This window comes from Triticum aestivum, chromosome 4D (assembly GCF_018294505.1).
Source record: "Triticum aestivum cultivar Chinese Spring chromosome 4D, IWGSC CS RefSeq v2.1, whole genome shotgun sequence".
NCBI lineage: Eukaryota > Viridiplantae > Streptophyta > Magnoliopsida > Poales > Poaceae > Triticum > Triticum aestivum.
This window is the reverse complement of record NC_057805.1, coordinates 252,387,359-252,410,622: the sequence shown is the minus strand read 5'-3', so window position 1 is coordinate 252,410,622 and position 23,264 is coordinate 252,387,359. Positions and strand designations below refer to the sequence as shown.

The following is a 23,264-nucleotide window of genomic DNA, read 5'->3' as shown; positions in this document are numbered from 1 at the left end:
CAAGAAACCACTAGGGCCACCGTAATCTCCTTGCGCCCTCGCACAATGCAAGATGCCGTGATTCCACTAAGGGACCCTTGAGGGCGGTCACCGAACCTGTACAAATGGCAACCCTTGAGGGCGGTAACCGAACCCGTACACGTTGACAACCCTTGGGGGCGGTCACCGGAACCCGTCAAATTGCTCGGGGCGATCTCCACAACCTAATTGGAGACCCCGACGCTTGCCCGGAGCTTTACACCACCATGATTGAGCTCCGAACACCACCAACCGTCTAGGGCACCAAGGCACCCAAGAGGAATAAGCTCTATGGTGCCCAAACACACAAGAGTAATAAGCTTCTCAAACTTCACTTCCACGTATCACCATGGAGAACTCAAACCGATGCACCAAATGCAATGGCAAGGGCACACGGAGTGCCCAAGTCCTTCTCTCCCAAATCCCACCAAAGCAACTAATGCTAGGGAGGAAAATGAGAGGAAGAACGAAAGAAGAACACGAAGAACTCCAAGATCTAGATCCAAGGGGTTCCCCTCACTTAGAGGAGAAAGTGATTGGTGGAAACGTGGATCTAGATCTCCTCTCTCTTTTCCCTCAAGAACTAGCAAGAATCATTGGAGGGATTGAGAGTTAGCAAGCTCGAAGAAGGTCAACAATGGGGGAAGAACACGAGCTCAAAGAATAAGGTTCATTGGGGAAGAAGACCCCCTTTTATAAGTGGGGAAAAATCCAACCGTTATGCTCACAGCCCGCATCGAGCGGTACTACCGCTCTAAGGAGCGGTACTACCGCTAGGGCGGTAGTAGCCCTTTGAAACACAACAGCGAGGAGGCAAAAAAGCCAGAAGAACCGTCGGAGCGGTAGTACCGCTTGACCTCACGGTACTACCGCTAGGGGTAGCGGTACTACTGCTAAGGGTAGCGGTACTACTGCTAAGGGTAGCGGTACTACTGCTTGCGAGCGGTACTAAAAAATTACATCCGTGCCTACCACCGCTGGACTTGTGACGAGTTTTTGGTCCTGAGCGGAAGTAGCCACGGAAGTAGTCGCGGTAGTACCGCTCCAAGCGGTAGTACCGCTCCGAAGAGCGGTACTAAAAAATTACATCCGCAGCAACCCCTTTTAAGGACACCAAAACTGACACAACTTCTGCAAACGGACTCCGAATTCGACGAAACCAAGTTTGTTGGAAAGCTAGCGACAAGGGCTAACACAATCTTGATAGAAATACCAATAAGAAGCAAATGAGAAAATGCCCAAAAGAAAATGATATGAACCCTTCCTCGGATAAGACCGGTAAAACCTCCAACACCGAAAACATCATAGAAGACACATGCGAACTCCGTTTTCGATGAACTCAAGCTTGTCATCAAGATGACCATAAGCTCTAAGAATCACAAAGAAAACCAAACAAGAACCAAGAAACATGATGCAATGATGCAATGGTTTGAGCTCTCGACGAACGATACGATCAAGCTACTCACTTGAGAGCCCTCCTTGATAGTACGGCTATCGATCCTATAACCCGGTCTCCCAACTACCACCATGAGACCGGTAAAATAGAAAACCTATCAAGGGCAAACCTTTGCCTTGCACATGATCCACTTGAGCTAGATGATGACGATCTTGTCCTCCTCAAGATGGACCACCTTTCTTGATTGCGTTGGGTGGATGGAGACTAGATGATTGCTCCCCCATACTCCACTATGGGTGAGCCATTCTTCGGCACATCTTCACAAATCCATTGACACCACAATGGATGGCAAGCTTCAAGCACTTGATCTCTTTGTGATGCTCCACTTGAACTTGCACACGGCAATCTTGATGACGATCACCACTTGATGTCATCCTTTCCATGGGTTGTATGATATCTTCCTCTTGACGCAAGCCCATGGACACGTACCTAACCCCACATAGACTCTCACATAGACCATGGGTTAGTACATAAAGTGCAATGGACAATGCTTACCATACCATGGGATCACTTGATCCCTCTCGGTACATCTTCTACGCTTTGTGAGTTGATCAACTTGATTCACTCTTGACTTAGTCTTGATCAACCTTGAATCTTTCTAACTCTCTTCATTTGGATGATGTCTTGAAGGTAAACATGAATGATCACACAATCTTCTTCTTCAAGACATGCTTGCAATAAGCTCAACACTCACATGACCAATCTTTGGATAATTCCTTAATAGCACCTTGGTCAACCCATAAACTCCTTGAAACCAACACATGGACTTCAAGAAGTGCCTATGGAAAAATCTTTCAAATATAACTCAATGCAACCATTAGTTCATAGAGAATGTCATCAATTACCAAAACCACACATGGGGGCACCGCATGTCCTTTCAGGGACCCTCTTGACAGTTCGCTTTGAATAAAACTCTTCCAGCAAGGCCCAACATTGGTTTTCCATTTGCCTAACCACCACCTATACTTTTCCCTAGGGAGTCGCCATCCCAAGGGTCATCTTTATTTTAGCCCCCCCGGGCCAGTGCTCCTCTGAGTGTTGGTCCGAACCGAGCAGCCTGCGAGGCCACCTCGGGGAAACTCGAGGGCTGGTTTTACTCGTAGCTTGAATCATCCGTTGTGCCCTGAGAACGAGATATGTGCAGCTCCTATCGGGATTTGTCGGCACATTCGGGCGGTCTTGCTGGCTTTGTTTTACCATTGTCGAAATGTCTTGTGCACCGGGACCCCGAGTCTGATCGGATGTCCCCGATGGAGGATTGTCTCCGCTGATCGTGAGCTTGTCATGGGCTAAGTTGGGATACCCCTGCATGGTTTAAACTTTCGAAAGCCGTGCCCGCGGTTATGTGGCAGATGGGAATTTGTTAATGTCCGGTTGTAGAGAACTTGACACTTGACTTAATTAAAATACACCAACCACGTTGCGTAACCGTGATTGTCTTTTTTCAGGGAAGTTCGAGAGGAGAACACGGTTGGGTTATGTTTGAACGTAAGTAGTTTCAGGATCACTTTTTGGTCATTTCTAGTTTGCGACCGTTTGCGTAGTTTCTCATCTTACTCTTGTATTCGTAAGTTAGCCACCATACATGCTTAGTCGCTGCTGCAACCTTATCACTTTACCCCTTCCTTACCCATTAAGCTTTGCTAGTCTTGATACCCATGGTAATGGGATTGCTGAGTCCTCGTGGCTCACAGATTACTACAACAACAGTTGCAGGTGCCGATGATATCAGTGCAGGTGATGCTACCGAACTCAAGTGGGAGTTCGACGAGGACCTTGGTCGTTACTATGTTTCGTTTCCTGATGATCAGTAGTGGAGCCCAGTTGGGACGATCGGGGATCTAGCATTTGGGGTTGTCTTCCTTTCATTTGTATTTGTCTATAGTCGGACTATGTGTGTACTCTGAATGATGTATGTTTAATTAATGTATTGTGTGAAATGGCGATTGTAAGCCAACTCTTTATCCCATGCTTGTTCATTACATGGGATTGTGTGAAGATGACCCTTCTTGCGACAAAACCATCATGCGGTTATGCCTCCAAGTCGTGCCTCGACACGTGGGAGATATAGCCGCATCATGGGTGTTATAGTAGTATTCCCGAATTTCAGTTTGTTCACCCAATTCGCGTGAAACTGAAACTTTGCCCCCAAAAGTGTAACAAGATATCACAAAAAACACACACGTCAGCCTGGAATCACCAGCAGCAAGCACATGAATCCAATCGAGGGGATGAGGTTGAGGATGACCTCGAGCGGGGATGCCACTGGGAGCCAAGTTTGGGGGTCGGACCACCAGAGGACGCTTGGCGATGGGCTTCGACAGCAGCGCATGGCATCGGAGCCAATGACGAATGACGTGTTAGAAGCGGAGTGGAGGCGGAGGAGAGGGCCGGCGGGGGGCTACTCACGATCGCGCCGGCAGAGAAGAGGACCGGCGGGGCGACGGCAGACAAGAGGACCGACGACAGAGAAGAGGGCCAGCGGGGGGCTGTTCACGTCGCGGCGGAGAAGAGGACTGGCAAGGCGGCGGCGGAGAAGAGAACCGACGGGCGGTGAGCGACCGAGAAGGGCGAGGATGGGCAGGCGGCAGAGGCCCGGGCGTGATCTGGTCGTTGGGAGGAGGAAGTGCGGGCGTGGGAAAGGTCGTGGTGTGGGGTTCGTGCGTGCGGTGTTTTTTTCGAACGGGTGGGCAGATTAGTGGCTTAATTGCGTGGCTTGTTGTGTTAACCACGGAAGGATTAAGAGCCATTAGATATTGTAGACGGACGAATATAATTGCTTGGATCTGCCCCTTCTTTTTTCTCTTTTCTTATAGGGGTAGTAGAAAAAAAGTATAGTTTTCGGGTTGGGTTTGGGAAACAAAAACGCAAGTCCCCACGGGCAGACCGAACCCTAGCTTCGCCTCTTGGACCCTCAACCTTGCCATTCACGCGCAAGACCTATTGTGATGTCGTCGTCCGGCGGGGGTGGGGCTGGGCAGCAGTTCCGGTACACGCAGACGCCGTCGAAGGTGCTGCACCTGCGGAACCTGCCCTGGGAGTGCACGGAGGAGGAGCTCGTTGAGCTCTGCAAGCCCTTCGGCCGCATCGTCAACACCAAATCCGGCGTCGGCGCCAACCGCAACCAGGCCTTCGTCGAGTTTGTAAGACATCCTACCACCCCCTCACACCGGCCCCCCTTGCCCCCGTCGATACGCGCGATCCGGTGGGAAATTCCGGATCGCCGTTGGTTTCCGGGTACTCCTTCGAGTTTATTTTGCACGATCATCCATGTAGTTGCAGGTCAATCTTGGATCTAGTCGCGCAATAGTGGAATTTGTTAGCGATCTTGTACGGGTAGCAAGGCCTCATGCCTAATATTCACGCACTGTTGGTAGGTTGGCCCTGGTTGGTTTATTTGGCCTGCACATCAATTGTCAACACGTGGGGTAATGGTTTCTTCAGTTTTATGGATCAGTCATAATGAGAGCTTTAGTGGCTTGTACACTATTCCCGTATCTACTTATTTTAGAACGGTTCGCTGTGGGATTTGTGAAGAGCAGTTGGGATTTATCCCCTACAAACTTTATGCGGGGCCTTCTGAGGCCATCTGCCGCTCCTGCATCTCTGCCTTGTATGGATTGATAAGGTTGGGGGCTGTGGAATATGTGCAAACGCTGGTGTAGGATGGTTCGGAGCTGAATGATTGGATTTTCTGAGCTAATGGACTTCAGTTCTGTAATAATGGAAAGCTTATTGCATCAATATGTTGAATTGATCTGTAGCTAACTTGTATCCAAGCATGTGCAGCTAAGATCTTTTGTGGTTGTAAGATTCCATATGACACTATTCATTTGGTTTTATGCTACGGATATAGGATGCTCTGCATGTGTTCAATTTGGTTGTGTTAGTAAGTGGGGATTGCAGAATTACTGGAGTAGATTGCAGTTTTGTGGGCATTAATGGTTCTCAAGTATTACCTTTGTCCCGAATTATTTGTCTTAGATTTGTCTAGATACGGATGTATCGGGACGGAGGGAGCATAATGATTTATATCATTGGTTAGCTTGTAACCGCATACATAATTTGAAAACTTTCTATAGTTAGAAATAAAAGGTTTGTACATTTGCTTTTGTCTGGTTAATTCTGTACAACTGATTTATATGTTAAAATTGATAATGCCAGGATCACTTATGCGAAGATTTATTTGTTTGCAGACCGATGTTAATCAAGCCATTTCAATGGTTTCTTATTTTGCATCATCTTCAGAACCAGCACAAATTCGAGGCAAAACTGTTTACATTCAGTATTCAAATAGACAAGAAATAATTAACAATAAGAGCCCTGGTGAGACTGCTGGAAATGTCTTGCTTGTTACCATAGAGGGTGTTCAAGCTAGTGACGTCACCATCGATGTAATCCATTTGGTGAGTTCTAAATTTATTTATTTACCCTGTCTTAATAAAAACTTTGATGCCTGGGTTTATTAGGCAACAATAAATTTAAGTTCTCCTGATGCCTGTCATTGGCTGAAGACATCCAAGGGAGTCTACCTGACCTGATCCTTGTAAATCCAAGATTTTACATAGCTGTTCATCTCGTAGTAACGCATTCTGCATGAATCAGCAGGCCCATGTTAACTTGGAGAAAATGTCGTTATCACCACCTGCACTTGGAGAGATACCATGTTTGTTTGCTTCCTCTGTCTTCTAACTGTTGCATTTGAAATTTTTATGAACTCTCATCTTGAGGATGCCATTTTCTAATCATCCTTCATCATCACGCTTATCTCCAGTGTAGGTCACTTCATTGTTTATCCAAGTTATTGACGAAAGGTTAAATTCCCAAACCTTTAGAAGATTAGTATATTATTTGATGCTTCTTTTGAGATTATTTTGTTAGGGATCATTTCCAGCTGGTTGTTTGACAGTTCAGTCTCACTCTTTGGCTGTAGAGTGTGTTTCTTTAAGACCTTTCCCCCTTGATTTTTTTGGTGGAACACAAGAGTTAATTTGTTTCGGAGAAATGGTTTATGCATCATTTATCATGGCAAATGGAACATTTAATTATCGATTGTTTATATGTACCATTGTTTACGGTAGATTGGTCTCCTAGACTTATTTTTTACTCCTATACATGACCCTCATCTCCTATCGCGTTTCAGGTTTTCTCTGCTTTTGGATTTGTTCACAAAATAGCCACTTTTGAGAAGGCTGCAGGTTTTCAGGTAATTCCATATTTCATTTTGTTTCAAGTACTTGATCATTGCAAAAAGGCAAAACCCCCATCTTAAATTTCCCAACAGGCACTGATCCAGTATACTGATGCACCCACTGCATCAGCAGCAAGAGAAGCCTTAGATGGAAGAAGCATCCCAAGGTGATATCTCTTAATCTTAGCTTGTATAACTCATTGTCGGTAATGCTTATACTGTCTTGTGCCCATTATAAACTGAATTGTATGAGACTTGAATACAATGTAGATACTTGCTTCCGGATCATGTAGTATCCTGCCACTTGCGGATTTCTTTCTCTGCGCATAAGGATTTGAACATCAAGTTCCAATCACACCGCAGCAGGTATAGTTTATTTTTTGGTTTCCTTTGGTTATTGCTATTTCTGACAAGATAAAGTATCCGATGAAAACCAGAACATGAGCTATTCGATCTGAAATATGCGAGCTGGATCATCCCTCTGTTTATTCCACACATTTTTGTAAAGTGCACTTGCCTTCACGGTTGTTTTTTCGCACAAATCCCATCGTGCTTCTCCCCTCTACTAGCCGAGCCCCTGAAATGTGCCACCGCACATTTTGTATTACGGGCTAGGCTTTCAATGTTATTGCGCAATTTTGGGAGCTGTGGAGCACCCACATGAAATGGCAGCACTCTTCATGAGGATGTTGCAGGGCCATGCAAGAATTGAATCCGAGGTCTGACCTAAGCTCGTGCATGTTTTAGTGGCACTATGTTGGGGTTGGTTGGAAGAGATTTGGGGACTGGTGAGTGTTAGGAGAGAGAAAGAACGGAAGATCAAGGTGGCTTTTGCAAACACTAGTAAATGTGTACGTGCAATGCACGTTAATATTAGGTAATATATTAATTACATGTAAATATTAGGTAGGATATTATTTGCGTATTAATTATGTGATTAGCATTGGCATTAATATTTGATATGATATTAACTGCACACTAAACGTGTTGAGCGCTCAACATTGGAGCAGCCCGAGTCGTTGGATTGACCTGATTTGGCGGCCGGGATTTGTTGGATCTGCCCCTTTGGGTCTTTTTATATTGGTATAGATAATGAAACGATGCTGGGGCGAAAGATATTCATCAGGACCACACATCTCTGGTCCGAATCTGACGTTGATTGCCATGTTTCCACTTAGTACAGATTTCCATGTGATACTTTATCTTCCGATAAAGGATCTATCTATATATGTCATTTCCTCTAAGTCGTGATCATTCACTGGTTTGTGGTGTTGCTAAATTAGTAGATTCGTACTGTTAATGACTAAGCATTACTTGTGGGAACATACTAATTGGGAAAATCAGAGGGGTATCAAATTGCGTGGGTGGATAGGATGTGCTCAATGCTGTAAACAATTACTTCTAAGCATTTTAGGCCAATGGCATCAAGTTGCTTTTTTTAAGGAGATCATATTAGTCATGTACCCTTACATAGAAATAATAAGACCTCGGCTTTATTTGCTTGTGGGAAAATAGTCTTATAACGATGGGTGAGACGAGACGGGTGTTTTATAGTACGGGCTCCAGGGAGCCTTTTTTTTTGAAATCAAAATATATTTAGAAGTTTCATAAAATATCAATTTTTTCTCCACAAATAGATATACACTAGTAAACATGCCCGTGCGTTGCAACGGGAGAAAAAAAATATTCAAATTCTAAATAAATTCATTGTTGATGGTCCAAGACCATAGATATGTGGCAGAGATAAAAGAACTCCAAGAAATCTCAAACAAAAATATGAAGCATTTTCTCACTTAGCTTCATGAGCTTCACGAGCTTTGCCACGCAACCTCATAAATTTGAATCATTTTCTCATTTAGTATGAGCTCAAACAAAACTTTGAGTTCACACGCATATTGTTTCATATTCTCCATACTGCTAAATGCTAAACCAAATTACGGTGCAAAACATCAATTTTGTAATGTGTAAATGTTTGTGTTGAATGGAACATCCTTGTGATTTTCCCACGTCTCTGTCAGTCCTTATGCAGAACTTTCACCTTGTGTATCATCGCCACATGACTCTCCTCCACTCTTGCTTTGGCTCCATCTCTTTATACCGCTCCAGTTTACTCTGTTGTCACATGACTGTCTTGTATAGCTCCAATAATCTAGAATTCACTATGTGTGAATTTGGGAGCTCACCGGCGGAACAACGCGCTCTGTAGCTTCACTGCAACACCTCATCATGCTCCATGATGGTGCCTCTGCTCCATGCCATTTCAAATGATTAGTCTCTCATTGTTTTATATAGCCATATAACATATACGTATTTATGGGACGGAGGGAGTATTTCTTAGCCCTCCTTACCAACCGACGGTGGCTGTCGTGTCCACCTGATCACAAAGCGTTATAACATGGTCAATCCTAAGACACTGGGCTCATCCAGCACACGCCCTGCTCGTCCTGCTCCTCTCCTTTATGTTGACGTAATTTTTTTGAAACGCATGTTGACGTCTTGAGCCCGGCGCCATCGAGCCGGCTAGATTCCGAAGCAGATCAACTCTTGGAGAGCCTTTAGAGGGATGCACTGTTTATACAGAAACAAACAGGTGCATTCAAACAGCCTCACATACCCAAATTCCTTTCCCTTTCAATATAAGCTCATTGTGCACTAATTGTACATGGAACCAGTGGCAAGCAAATAAAATACTTACATGATTTAGGATTGCTGGACAAACTCATCATATATAGAATCAAAGAAAGTTGAACTATCTTTGCCTCTGGGAATTAATAAAGAAAAAGAACGTATCGCCACAATAACACACTCGAAGGCAGGTACCAACATCCTATCACAAATAAAAAAGGCAAGTACCAGCATTCTATCACAAATAAAAAAGGCAAGTACCAACACCCAATAGCTTATTTCTCCACCATCTTGTAACTACATCTGCTTGTCATCCATCTAAAGTGTTTCTCCAAGATCATCGTGAACCCAATGTGCGTGAGTAGGTCTCTAGGTGCCAGAGTGCGAATAACAACACGTAATTCCGTAAGAAGTTTCTCTCTCGCAAAAAAAGTAAGAAGTTATCACATGAGCTGCATCCGACAATAGTTGAGGGAAATTATACTGTGAAAGGAGATAATGAAAGCTGAGAAGACCAACTATTTACCTTCACTATCAGTATCATATCATAGGCGGACACAACATATTTTAGATCATTGTGATGTCACTTTGCCACTGTTGATACTCCAAGGACATGCGTGGTGTGGAGACCCACATCTGGATCTTCAAGCAGATTATCTTGAGCTCCTTGAACTGCAGAATAACACAATATATAGCAAACACCATCAACTCAGTGCTCAGCTATTTTCCTTCAAATCGGCCACCTCTGTAGGAAGCGAGAGGCTGCAATGACAAACAAACCATGGAGTTCACTGATTTTCCCAGGAAATTCATATGTTTATTTGGAAAACAATTCATAGAGCTACAAAGCTATCAAGAGGCACAAACCAGTTAAATACCTTCAGTAGTGGTGTCTCAAGTCAAGCCTGCAATAGGAGAAGTATTTGTGGTGCCATCAATATGTGTCAACTACTGAATTTTGCAGCAGCTAAAACCATTCATTTATTATAAGATAAATATTATAAATATTATTTGCAATCTGAATACAAATATTATGTCATTACTCAAGTTTGCTCGTTGATTTTTTTTTTGAGCTTCTAGTGCAGATTGGAAAGTATCGTTGAACTAAGTAGACTGTACATTGTAGTGGATTGCAGATTCTGATGTGCACAACTCAAAAAATAGCTTGGCTAATTTGGTGAGAACAGATTCGTAGTTGTTTTATATTTTGTGCTTGGAGTCCCATAGCATAATTAAAGTTCTGAATCAATTTAAAGGAAAAAATACCTTATTATTAACTTTCACTCCATAGCTTCTAGAATTCATTGTCAGGGCTATAGCTCTAGAAAAAGTTAAGTAAATATGGCTTAAACCTAATGAAAGAAGCGTACAAACCTGCCAATGATTTCACTGATATCAAATAAAGCACAAACAATGTTGCCCTAGAACATAAGCACATTCCATCTAAATGTGCGTGTACACACACACATAATACATGTCAAATGCTACCTCAGTTCACTGAAGACCACCTCTGTTCCTTGCTCTGACTCGGCTCATGCGACCATTCTTCAACTTTGCCCGCACAAATCAGACCAGAGCCTAAGAACTCATAAAACAAGAGTCTTTTTTAGCTCCTTGGCGTAGTATATCTTCAGGTTGCCATGGAGTAGTATGTGTAAACATAATAGGAAGCATCAGAAGGATATTAGGATAGTTCACAAGAACATAAGTTAAATGAGATCCGCAGGTTTCCTATCGCACAACTTTGCTTCTGAAATTTTTCTCCCACCAAAACACCAGAAAGCAAGTCAGTAGTGGAGCATGGAATTCGCTTCTTAGAAGCTTCAGATGTATGTTCAGAAGCTCATGCAAAGAAGACATCAATAAGAACCTGAGTAAAAGAAGAGCGGTGAAATGAATTACATAAGTATCTCACTGGAATTGTTTCATTCCCTTCCAGCCCAGAAAACAACTCACTCTTGAATGTCCTACACGAAATGAAGCTAGTTACCTATTTTTAATATATTATATATCTTCAAGAAGCTAAGCTACTAAAGATGTCCTGTAAGAGACTAAATGATATAAAAGGCGTCCCTCATAGCTCAGACACATAATTCAGAGATTTTCTTCTTCCTCTGAGACGTAGCAGGAAAGAAAGAAATACACTATGCATTCTTCACGGGATAAATAATGTTGAAACTGACTAAGCTCGACGCACACTTCCTTTTAGGAACAAAAATAAACACTTGTTGGGCAGGACCGCAACACAACATAGAGCAAAATAATTCCCCTGTGTTTTTCAGATCGTAAGCTTCAGAACCAAATTCCTTTTCACTGAAACGCACCAGCAAGAGAAACTCACTTCTTCAAAAACAAAAGAGTGAGCAAAAGTTAAACACATACACACATCCCTGATCTAGGTGGATGAGATGTTGGCAGAGAGACTGGCTGGCGAGCGAGCGACCGGAGGTACGGCCTCCATGGTCGCTGCCCATGACGTGCAGGCGGTTGTGCGTGGGGCTGTATCAGAAGGCGCTGGTGACGTGGCCGGGGGGGGGGGGGGGTTGGGCGGCGCTCGCACCACGGGCGAGCAGTGACGTACCAGAGCTGGGCGGCAGGAGAGGGCCATGGATCTGGGCGAGCTCGGGGCGGTCGCTGCTGAACAGGGGGCGGAGAGGAAAGAGGAGTCAGGTGTGCTGAGGGAGATCGTCGGCGTGGCCCTCGTCGGTGGCGGACGATCTCCGTCGGGTGGCGCGGAATCCGGTGGTCGGGAGTGTGTGTCTCTCGCGCGTGGCGGCGCAGAAGGAAAATCGGGGTGGATTACCCTAGGTCTCTAGCCAATCTTCTTTTACCTGGTGGACCGCGGGTTGAATAGACAAAATTAGAGGGACTTTCTAACAAAAATACCGCGACGGTGAACCTGACAGAGTCAATCCGTGCTTTATTATTACTAGCACAAATGCCCGTGCGTTGCACCGGGCGAAAAAGGGGCACAACTGGCTTCATGTTCCATTATGCACCATTTTATATATCCAATTTTAATAAACATCGATAATAAGGTTAAGCAGGTTAGTGTTTTTTATAGCATAGAAAACATGCCCGTGCGTTGCAGCGGGAGTTTTAAAAAATAGCCCATGGTCCTAACCTTATCCAATAAGCATGGCTAAAGACACCCCCACCCCTGAAGTTCAGAATCTAAAAAAAAAACCAACAGTTTTGGTTTGCAACTTCCTTCTTACGAAATACAAAGTGAAAGCGTAAACTTACGAGGAGAAGCGTATTGTGACGGTGAACCCGACAAAGTCAATCCATGCTTTATTATTAGGGAGAGACTAACAAAAAAGCCCGTGCGTTGCAACGGGTACAAAATGAATTTGACAATTCATATGGTATTTGACTGTTTACCTCCCGTGGTGAACTATAGCACCCAATCAGTCGGCTTCTGCCTCGACTTATCTTTCGTTTGGTGTAAAATTGCCGGGCATTCGGCAGCCATGCTACTATTGAGATGCAACACTCATCCTTGAAAAAAAATAAAAATGATACCCCCTCCTATCTAAAATAAAGTAAGTGTCGCAGTTTTAAACTGGGTTTAGTTCAAGACTACGATACTTATTATGGATCGGAGGTGGTATTACTCAGATATGTGTATGTGAAAGTTGACATATAAAATTTTCACCATATACGAACCACAAAAATACATATGCAGGAGGAACATTAGTCTACTTAAGATCACTCGACATGCTAATGCTGCTAGCCACACCCTTGCTTGTATAGGACGGGCGCAATAGCGAACTGTGTGTTGGCTTTGAAACTTCCCCGAAGAGATAGTAGCATAGTTAAGTCTAAATGTAATCATCTCGTTTGATTAATGAAAGTTCCTTCTTTCGCAAAAAAAAGGAACTGCAAAAATACAAAAATACATTATTGATCAAGCTGATTAGTCATGGTATAAATACATGCCACTCATTGTAGATAACATTGAGAAATTATCCAAATTTTATTGTTGGATTTGGATCGAAATAAACTTAACTTAGGTCTGAAAACTAAACAAACTTCCTTCAAAGTGTGAAATTATCTGCGCATACTCATACATGCTCAGTGGAAGCAAACCTTTTAGCAATAATGATATACTATCACATAGTATCTCTATCTAGATCTCTAAATAGTTGAAAAACACATGTACATATATTATTGGCTCTAAGTAATGCAGCGACAAATATATTTACTTCGGATAGACCTTGAGTTTTTTATGGAGACGACGACAAGCGTGAGTAATTGTGGATATAAATTGTGACAGATGTGGCACTAATAGAAAATAAAAAGTATCTTGAAGTCTAATTCAGTTTAGTTAATGTCAATACTGCATCTAGCTATTTGCTTCATGCACATAATGACATATGCATAGGAACACACCTGAGGACGTGACGTGCTCGAAGTTGTTAGTACTTTTATCTCGGTCCGCCTGCAGTAATCATCCGTACATGCATCTAGCTGCTTGCCCTCAGTTGATAAGCATGCATCCAGCTAATCGTCATCCGGTGCCCTGATCACCCAGATATTACTTGTGGCATTGGTTATAGCGGCGGCGGCCGCGGTGCTTCAATGTGATAAAGCCATCTTTCCTGGAGTTTCCAGTCAAGGAAGACGACATGGTGATTTGTGAGTACAGTATGGGCAGAGGGCGGCGCGGGAACGGTGCAGGCGCTCGACGACGAACGGTAGCCAGAGCAGCGGATCAGTGGTGGATCAGGTTTTTCTGGATCATGATCTCGTGGTTGTATGCATTGGTTTTCTAGTTCCCATATGGCCGTATTGTTGGCGGTCAGAAGGACCAATTGACGAACCAGCTGAACGAGCAACTTCGGCCAATGGCGTTTGATCGATCTCAAAGTCTCAATTGTGTGCTGATCAGACTGTATTATTCACGTACATGAGAAGATAATCAAATCGTTCCTTCTAAATCATGGTTGGCTCCTTGACACGAGCCACCACACCTCAAAATGGGGTTGCGCGCCTGCGCCGCCGCTGTCTTAGCAGCTCCAATCGACCATGGCTGTCCGCTGGACCGGTGGGTTCTCAAAAGCAGCGATGGCAGCGCCCCCGCGTCCTCGCTTGATGAGATGGCTGATGTGTGCGACCGTACACTACCGCGGTCTCATGGTCGAGATGAAGTGCCCCGTCAGATCGGCCGTCAACCGGCTCCTTCCGCCTCCAGGGGATCCACCTCCTCCCCTTCTCTCTTTCCTGAATCTTGAGCCCATATTTATGGGAGGGTCAAGGGAAAACTCCAAACTGATCGAGAGTCCGCCCTCGTCTTAGCTCTCTGATTTCTATTTGTTTGTTGGGCTAGGTGGACCAAGGCAGAATAATGGGCTGCCTAGGTTGAATCTAATATTTGAGGACGCGAGATGAAAGCTGACGTACGGACAAGTCAAGACGGACGGAAATTATAAAATTTAGTACCACCTCGAATATATTTTAAATTCAAACTGAAAGCGTAAAATCACGGGAAGAAGCGTATTGTGACGGTGAACCCGACAGACCCATGTGTTGCAACGGGAGAAAAATGTTCAATTTGTATGTAAAATTGTTAAATTTATGTAAAAAAAGTTCAATGTATATTCTTCTAAAAATACAACGTATATCAAAAATAAATAAACGTTTGGAATTGCAAAATTTGTTCAGGTTTTGAAATTTTGTTCGAATTTTCGATATTTATTGACGATTTTAAAAACGTATTCATATTCAAATATTTTAAGGAAAATCGTCCACACTTGTTTCCAAGAATTGTTGAAAATATTTAAGAAAAATAAATAGACCTGTCGCTAAACTACTTTTAACTGGGGCGCTGCAATTTGAGCATAATCAACAGCTAGCTCATGTGGTTGGCGTCCCTGCTACCTAGCGTGAGGTCGCGAGATCGAACCCATCATGTGTGGTTTTGTTTTTGTGCTATTTTTACGTTCTTGTTTCCTGGTTATGGGCCGGCCCGATTACATACGCGAGGTTTCAGCCAAAGCTCGACTGGGCCGGCCCGATTACGTACACGAGGTTTCATCCAAAGCTCGACTGTTAGAGCTCTCGGGGAATAGTACCACCTTGGATTTTGATTTTGTCTACACGAATTGTAAAAGCGTATCACGACATGAGAAGAAAGCGTATTGTGACGGTGAACCCGACAAAGTCAATCCGTGGTTTATTATTAGGGAGAGATTAGTGAAAGATGTTCTCTAAGTATGTGTAAAGTTTTGTTAAACATTACGTTTGTTTGCATGCTACACAAAAAAGACAAAAATCTGGCCCAAATATATAACAAAAGGAAAAGCCCATTTTAATCTATGTATTTGTCTTGTTTGTGTACATCACATATGAACATATATGTTTACTAGTAGAACGTCCATGCGTTGCTACGGGCTATCTGCCCCATGATACACCTTTCCATTTTCCCGCCGGATCCTCCCCTTCCCGCTAGGTTTTCGCCATAGCGGGACATTTCTCGCTGGATAATTCTCCTTTAAAACCGGATGACGCCCACCAGTGTCATAGCCAGGCTGAAGCCACGCCCCAGGCCAATAGCTTTGCTACAGTCAGAACAGTGCCAAATAGTTGTATTGTGGCTACAGAGAATGAAGGATCAGCCTGTTGCGCCGGGCATGGCTATGCCCTTTGACGCCCACCTCACCTTCGCCATGACACCTTTTCTTCTTCACACCGTTCTTGCTCACGGACCGTCAAGGAGTCTCCTGCCAACCACCCCGCTCTCCACCCCCCCCCCCCCCCCCCCCCCCCCCCCCCCCCCAAACCCCCCGGCCCTGTTCGTGTCGATCCGCCACGGCCATTAAGGGGACGAGCCGGGCGCCGTGCGTGACAGGCCAGCAGCAAGGGACAAGGACGTCAACCGTCTTCCTATCTTAGTGCCAGTACCTCCTGGTTTTATACTGGACCCACCTTTCATCCCACGCTCTACCACGACGGTGCTACGCACATGCGTTGCCACGTAAAAAGAAAGCTATGAATAGAAATGTTCATCCAAAGAATGAAAAATTTCAATGTTTCTCTCCTCTTCCCTCTCTCGCGTGCACATGCCTGATTTGTGGTTCAAATTTATATATCCGTTGGAGAAGAGCAAAAAAAAGAAAAGAAAAAGAAGACTACCCTCATTAGTTAATTGCTCGTGCATTGCAACGGTGGCATGCATATTCTAGTGATTAAACATCAATCATGTCTATTATATAACTTATGATGCGGACAACTTTTTAACCACTACTCTTCTCCTTCCTGGCCCCCTTGACGACTTTTCAACAACACCCCCCCCTCCCTTGTCGACTTTTTAACAACACAAACTCTTCTTCACCATCCCTCGCTTCGTTTCTCTCTACCTCTCCCTCTCCCCCCCTCCTTGTGTGACCGACTTCTCTATACACACAAAATGATTTTAGGGGAAAATACACATAAGTACATGTGGAATTCACTATTTTGTGCTTTGACAATGCCTCATATTTGACATCTGTCACGGGCAACGAGCCTACAGTCTAATGGATCATATGCATTATATTTGGCCAACATAACCCGAGGGAAATACTTTCATTGAATTGGTGAGGCTCAATCGTCCCAGTCAAGATAGTGATTTCATGCTTCTCACAGCGACCTTGGCCTGCTGGATATCCTGCCGTCACCATGCTGCTTCCGTAAGCACCACCTTGTGTTGCAACTGCATCAGTTGCTCGTGTTAGTTCCCTCGGTGGAACCATCAGCTACAGCTTCATCATCATCTGACATGCATAAGATGCATATTCTATCATTATTTATATTTCAAGTACTTGCATGTACGACTTCTGCTCCCAGTATAACAAATAAAAGTAGTGATCTAAACGCCCTTATATTTCTTTATGGAGGGAGTACAACAATGTAACTGATCCAAATCTGAGTAGAATGGTAACCATTTCGGATAGTTTTGAAGAACACCCCATTATTTGCCAACAAGTCCCCGCCATCTACACTATTTGTGGGTGAATACTTAAAATAAAGTACGGCAGAACTCAAGAGAGTGTTAGCGAAGACATTACAATTTTTCCGCACTCTAAAGATCAGGTGGATGCTTAGTGTCATACATCCATTCAGGACCAAATATGGCAGGCGAGCATCATCTTTTTAAGGTGGATCAAGGGCAACATTTGCCTGGCAATGTAGACGGCTTATAGAATTAATTCATTTCCATTCAGACAAAAAGAATTAGAAGAGATGGTGTACTGGATTACTGTGGTATTCATGCAATGTTGTACAAGTAGAGCCATCATGTTTTATTAATGTATGGCAAGGTAATACCCATTGCCCACCACAGAAAGTATTTCGGCCGAAGACACCAATACCCATGCACACATCATATTTTCAATTCCTAGAGTTCTACCTGAACCTCGTCCATATTTTTCTACCGAAACCACCCAAATATTTTCAGGTATTCAGTTAAATGAACTGGGTTACCTTCCTGCTATAATTGGCAAATATGTCATCACACGTATCAAAGAATGGCTTTCGCACGTATCAAAGAATGGCTTGTTATGCTCTTTCATGCAGAACTCAGATGCAAGCTACTACAAAATCTTCAGAAATATGGATTTTAACATCAATCAAAAGATCTAAAAAGCTTAATCGTTTTCGTTGTCCAAAAGTAGTCACCTTAACATATACCCGTACAAGAAAAGTAAAAAGATGCACATAATAGTGGACATGCATTTTCGTAGTGAAAGGTACTTTCACATGAACAAGTCTGTACAAAAATAATTCATCCTTGTAATCTCATTCACTTATTCCTGAGTAGATTATGCATACAAGATCCATAACTATGCAAATTCATTTGAGACGGCACTTCGTGGTCTCATATATTACCTCGAAAGCAATCCTACTGAAAGAAAACAATGATAATTGGCATTTCTGTGCCACTATTTCATCTACCCTCTGTCCCTACCTTCTTTTCTTACCGAGAACCCACTATTTCTATCATTATGTGCAATGACAAAACTCAAGTAAAAAACCTGCAAGTGAACAAAGCTACTATTGGGAGGGTATTAATAAACATCTACTTTGCTTAACAGAAAGTACATGACATCTACTTTACACAGAACATCTTGTATATTGTCTCAAATCTAAGGGTCACCTAATACGATTATATATATGTTAATTAGGCTAGAGTCCAAGTGAACCTATGCATCGAATTATATGTCTGTAAATTAAGATTACTTCGAGAGAGGTAGTCACACACTGTCACTAATATAGTGAAGAACAATATGCACAACTGAAATATTGTACTAAACCGGAAAAAACTAAGAAATACATGCAATTATTCTCGTATGCGCAATCAGTTTAACCGAGCAAGGAAATCACCAAGAAAAAGAAAGTATAAGTTGACCGACGATGTTTTGCAAATTTAGTCAAACACAAAATAGGAGGTCCAGTGTAGAAAACATACTTGCCTGCATATTGTTTGTTCTACCTCCTTGTCTGCAGTCACCAAAAGGAAGATCTGTTCGCTGAGCAGATTCCCACCTAAATCGAAAGAAAGCAAGAAGACAAAATTCTTCACAAATGAAAGATGTAAAAGGCAGTGAGGGATCTTAATCAACACATTCTTCCCTTTGAATTGTAACAGAGTAAGGAACATAATTCATAATCGTTGTGCTAAGTTAGCTTTCTCAGGCTAGGATTTTAAGCTAATGAATATCGCAATGGCAACACCTGTTGCATCCATTACTGTGTGAAGGGTTTACATGTCAAGCGATGACTTACCAGCACTGTGTGGAGGCCAATCGCTTGCCTACCTGAATGTTGTGGACGCTGTCGTCGAAAAAAATCTGCGGTAAGTAAGCGAATTTTTGTTAGTTGATGGTCAGACACAAAACTGAAATGCTGGAAAGTAAGTATACGAATGTTGCAACTTCTGGTAATTGAAACCGTCAAGACTTACCGCCTTGTAAGGGTTGATGTTGGCGATCCTGAGGGCCGCCTCCATGGCGGCGACGTTGGGCTTGCATAGGACGCGACACCTGGGCAGGTCGTCGGCGCTGCCTGCCTAGTGAAGTGTCCGTCAATGTCGAAAATCTTGGGCGCCTGGTCGCACGGCAGCAGCAAGCACGGCGAGTTCAGTGTGTTGAAGCAGATGACCCCCTTGGAGCAGTCCTCCAGGCCAGCTTCTTGAGGGCATTCACGGCCGCGATGTGGTGAGGAGGGGCAGCGATGTGGGCGCTGGGGAAGGAGGTGGTGCAAGGGCTCGGGGGGATGCGTCGGTTGGGAGGGTTGTGATGGGGCGCCGGGAGGTCGCCGGTGGGGCGCCGGTGAGGCACCTGAGGACTCTAGCTGCAAGGGGAAGGGAGACCAGGGATGGGAGGCAGCCACCAAAGGAGCAAGTAGCAGCGGCGCCGAGCAGGGTGTTGGATTGATTGGGAGATGGCATGGTGAGGTTCCGGGAGAATGGACGAAACGTGATTTGGCTGTTGATGTCACAAACTACGTACCTCTAACAGAGCAAACTCAAACAGAGAAATACCTTAGAGGCTGGAACGGTCTTCTCCAGTGATGACGTCCTGCACTGTTCGCCGCCTTATGCATTGTCCGTGGGGATCCATGGTGTCGGCAGCGTGTGGGGATCCACGGCGATGGCGGCGGCGACGTCCTCGGGATCTGCAACGGCCGCGTCCTGGTGATGAACGACGGCGTCCCTTGGAATCGACGGTGGCGCGACAGCGTCGACGTATATAATCCTAGAGAAATGATCTCGTCCGGGAGAGGAATGGCAGATGTTTTTTTTCCTTCTGTAATCTTTTGTAAAGAGATAAAAACCAGTGGGAGGGGGTGGTGGCAGGTGGGATGAAAAAAACCGGACGAAAAAAACACGGTGTACCAGGCTACCAACTCCCCTTTTAGGAGTAGAGATGAAATTTCGTACGTTTATACTACACATATATGTTTTTTTATGTGAATATTTTTTTCAGATTTTTTTAAATATGTAGAAAATGTATTTTTGCTGGAATAAAAACACCGAGCTCCCTGGAGCCCAGCCACCATACTTTTTGTGGGTGCGATTCACATTCCATGGATAACTAGATTGTGTGGCTTACATTATAATAACATTTGGCTTTCAGTTTTTATGGTTGCCGGGGCTATTTGCTTGGAACTTATGTTGTACTCCCTCCGTAAAGAAATATAAGAGCGTTTAGATCACTAAAGTAGTCATCTAAACGCTCTTATATTTCTTTACAGAGGGAGTATATGTTTGAACCTATTGTATGAGGATACTGCTACAAGTCTACACCTGTCACTGGACTAGCGTTTTTCATCCCTGCTCCTTACCCTTGTTAGGAGTAGTTCTTTTTCTATCAATCAGGTTACCTTTTTTTTCCAGTCCGCCGCTGTTAAATGTTCCCTTTTGTTTTTATTTTCCAGGGATTACACTAACCCTTACCTTCCAGTCAACTCCTCTGCTATAGATAGTACATTGCAGGTATTTCTTCTGCTAGGGATCAGAAACATTCTAACAATTTAGTTTCATCTGTTTCACCATTTTATCTAACTCTGCTGTTTTTGCATGGATTTCCCTTTGATATGACTTGGCAGCCTGCTGTTGGTGCTGATGGAAGGAGGGTGGAGGCTGAGGGTAATGTTCTTCTTGCATCAATTGAGAATATGCAGTATGCTGTATCAGTGGATGTTCTCCATACTGTAAGTAAAATTGGGAAAATACTTATTCAAATAGGCTTCAAGACTTTGATTCTGCTTTGCTTATTGTGTGCTGGTTACGATTAATTAAATTTCAGGTGTTCTCTGCATTCGGTACAGTCCAGAAAATTGCTATTTTTGAGAAGAATGGTGGAACACAAGCTCTAATTCAGTACCCTGGTATGGGCCAGAGAATATATCATTTTTGGCATTAAATAGTCGGCAACATCCTTTAGCCTTTTGATTTTTATTCAGTAATTTAATTTGTTCTGAATTATGTTATGTCAAGTGATGGTGTATATTGGCGGTAGAGATTGGCCACCATTCTTTTCATGCTCCTTGCTACACAGATACGTACACGGGGATACGACTATGTGGACATGGGATACGGATAAACATCATGCAATAAAGATTTAGTGATAATTTTAGATGAGATTTTTTTAGTTAGCACTGAATATATGTTTTCTCTATTCTTTTTATGGAAGACTTTGAGTGGTCCATTCAGAGCCCATGTAAGGCCTGATTCCAGAAAACCCTAGACTAGTAGCTCTCCAGCCGTTTCCAGTTTCCCATTCTTGTACTCCTTTTCTCCAGCCGCCTGCAGAGAGGAGAAGAAACGACCATGCCGCCGCATATACCTTCTTGCTCATCTGCAGCTTCCATCACCATCTTTAAATCCACCCAAATTTTCTTCCTTGCTGGCAGCTGCAGTCCCCATCTTTCTCCCTGCCCGGAGCTTCTTCCTTGTCGCCGGCCACATTGCCATCTTACTCCTTCGGGATGTTCTTCCTTGCTAGCGACCATCGAGGTTACCTGCTCTAACGTGGTTGCCGTCGGGAGGAGAGTTGCGTGGTCGCTGGTGGCTTGCTCCCGAGTCCCCACCATGTCCTTTATATAATTTTCTTTCTTTTTTAATTTGAAAAAGATGGGATACTGCGGGATAGCAGTGCCCCCCCCCCTCCGCGCGTATCAGGACGGCCAACTAACCATACCATGCAAGCATGCCACCTAACCATACAACTATGAATTGGATAAGGCCCACCACAACATTCAACCATGCATGGGAAAATGTTTTCCATTTTATTATTCTATTTATTCAATAAATATTGTTACAACTATACATAATCAAATATAATAAGTCATGTATTTTTAATTTTGGTTCTCATGTTACCAACCCAGATTTTCATCAACCAATTCTCACAGCAAGTGCGGGGTATCTAGTTACCTGATTCTTGGTCACTTTACCATTCAGATGCAAGTACTGCTACAATTGCGAAGGAAGCATTGGAAGGGCATTGCATCTACGATGGTGGCTACTGTAAGATTCACCTGTCATACTCTCGTCATACTGATCTCAATGTAAAGGTATAATGGGTTCATTTTGTTTCGTGTGTTTTGGACATGGAAACGATTTGGAGGATATGATTTGCTTCATTTGTAGAACCCACTTTGGTTTGCCTCGTCACTTGTAACGCAAACTCACTTTGATTTGCCTTGCCATATGAAAACATCACTCTCTGTCTCTCTCTGTCATTCAGGCTCATAGTGACAAGAGCAAGGATTACACAATCCCAGAAGGAGCACACCAAGCAGCACCACAGCCAGCCGGTGTACCTCCTACAACTGCAGGATGGCAAGGTAATTCTCAAGCAGCTGGACCATACGGACCACCAGGTGTCGCTGCTCAAAACCAGAACGCCAACGGACAAGTGCCGAATTGGAATCCCGGCAACTCAGGGTACCCACCAGCTCCAGGCCAGTATCCAGGCCATATGTACTCAGCTCCACCACAGCAGTACACGGCGACATCAGGGGGCTTCTCCGCCCCTCCGCCACCGCCGCCTCATGAGATGCATCCTTCACACCAGATGCCACCTGCTCATCATGGAAATGAGATGCATCCTTCACACCAGATGCCACCTGCTCATCATGGAAATGAGATGCATCCTTCACACCAGATGCCACCTGCTCATCATGGAAATCAGCAGAGACCGGCAAGTGGTGCCCCTGGAACTGGCCAACCACCTCCGTATTACCACCATTAAGTGTGTGTGTACCTTCGCCGCCATTTCTGATTAGTTTATGGAGTTTTGCAACTCTACAATACCGCTACCCCATTTTGTTTACCATCTCTGTCCTACAATGAAATAACAGTCAATAAATTCTCATCCATCATTTTTTGGGTCAATGCGAGGCACTGATGGAAAGCTGCTCAAATGCAAAAATGGTCTTGCTTTATCGGGCTTGCCAGCGAAAATATAAAGGTCGCATGCTAAATGAATT

General features: G+C 43.9%; 1 protein-coding gene across 3 annotated transcripts; it reads left to right on the top strand.

Moving 5' to 3' along the window:
- Positions 1-4,309: 4,309 nt before the first annotated feature.
- Positions 4,310-23,169, top strand: LOC123097400 (polypyrimidine tract-binding protein homolog 1). Of its 3 annotated transcripts, none has more exons than XM_044519113.1 (10): positions 4,310-4,617; positions 5,671-5,880; positions 6,618-6,680; positions 6,759-6,832; positions 6,936-7,031; positions 20,709-20,766; positions 20,880-20,984; positions 21,080-21,161; positions 22,234-22,299; positions 22,520-23,169. In XM_044519113.1, exons 1-10 carry the CDS (start codon positions 4,423-4,425, stop codon positions 22,525-22,527), a joined length of 957 nt encoding a protein of 318 aa, XP_044375048.1. In that variant the 5' UTR covers positions 4,310-4,422; the 3' UTR covers positions 22,528-23,169. The 3 variants fall into 3 exon arrangements, with proteins under 3 accessions (XP_044375048.1, XP_044375047.1, XP_044375049.1); XM_044519112.1 differs by having other exon boundaries at positions 22,234-22,346; XM_044519114.1 differs by lacking the exon at positions 22,520-23,169 and having other exon boundaries at positions 22,161-22,251.
- The last annotated feature ends 95 nt before the right edge of the window (positions 23,170-23,264 follow it).

Excerpts from the sequence above, each read along its gene's own strand:
- LOC123097400 (XM_044519112.1), top strand. The coding sequence starts at position 4,423 with ATGTCGTCGTCCGGCGGGGGTGGGGCTGGGCAGCAGTTCCGGTACACG. Across the intron at positions 20,985-21,079 it reads CAGTGGATGTTCTCCATACT|GTGTTCTCTGCATTCGGTAC; the intron begins GTAAGTAAAATT and ends ATTAAATTTCAG. Across the intron at positions 21,162-22,233 it reads AGCTCTAATTCAGTACCCTG|ATGCAAGTACTGCTACAATT; the intron begins GTATGGGCCAGA and ends TTTACCATTCAG.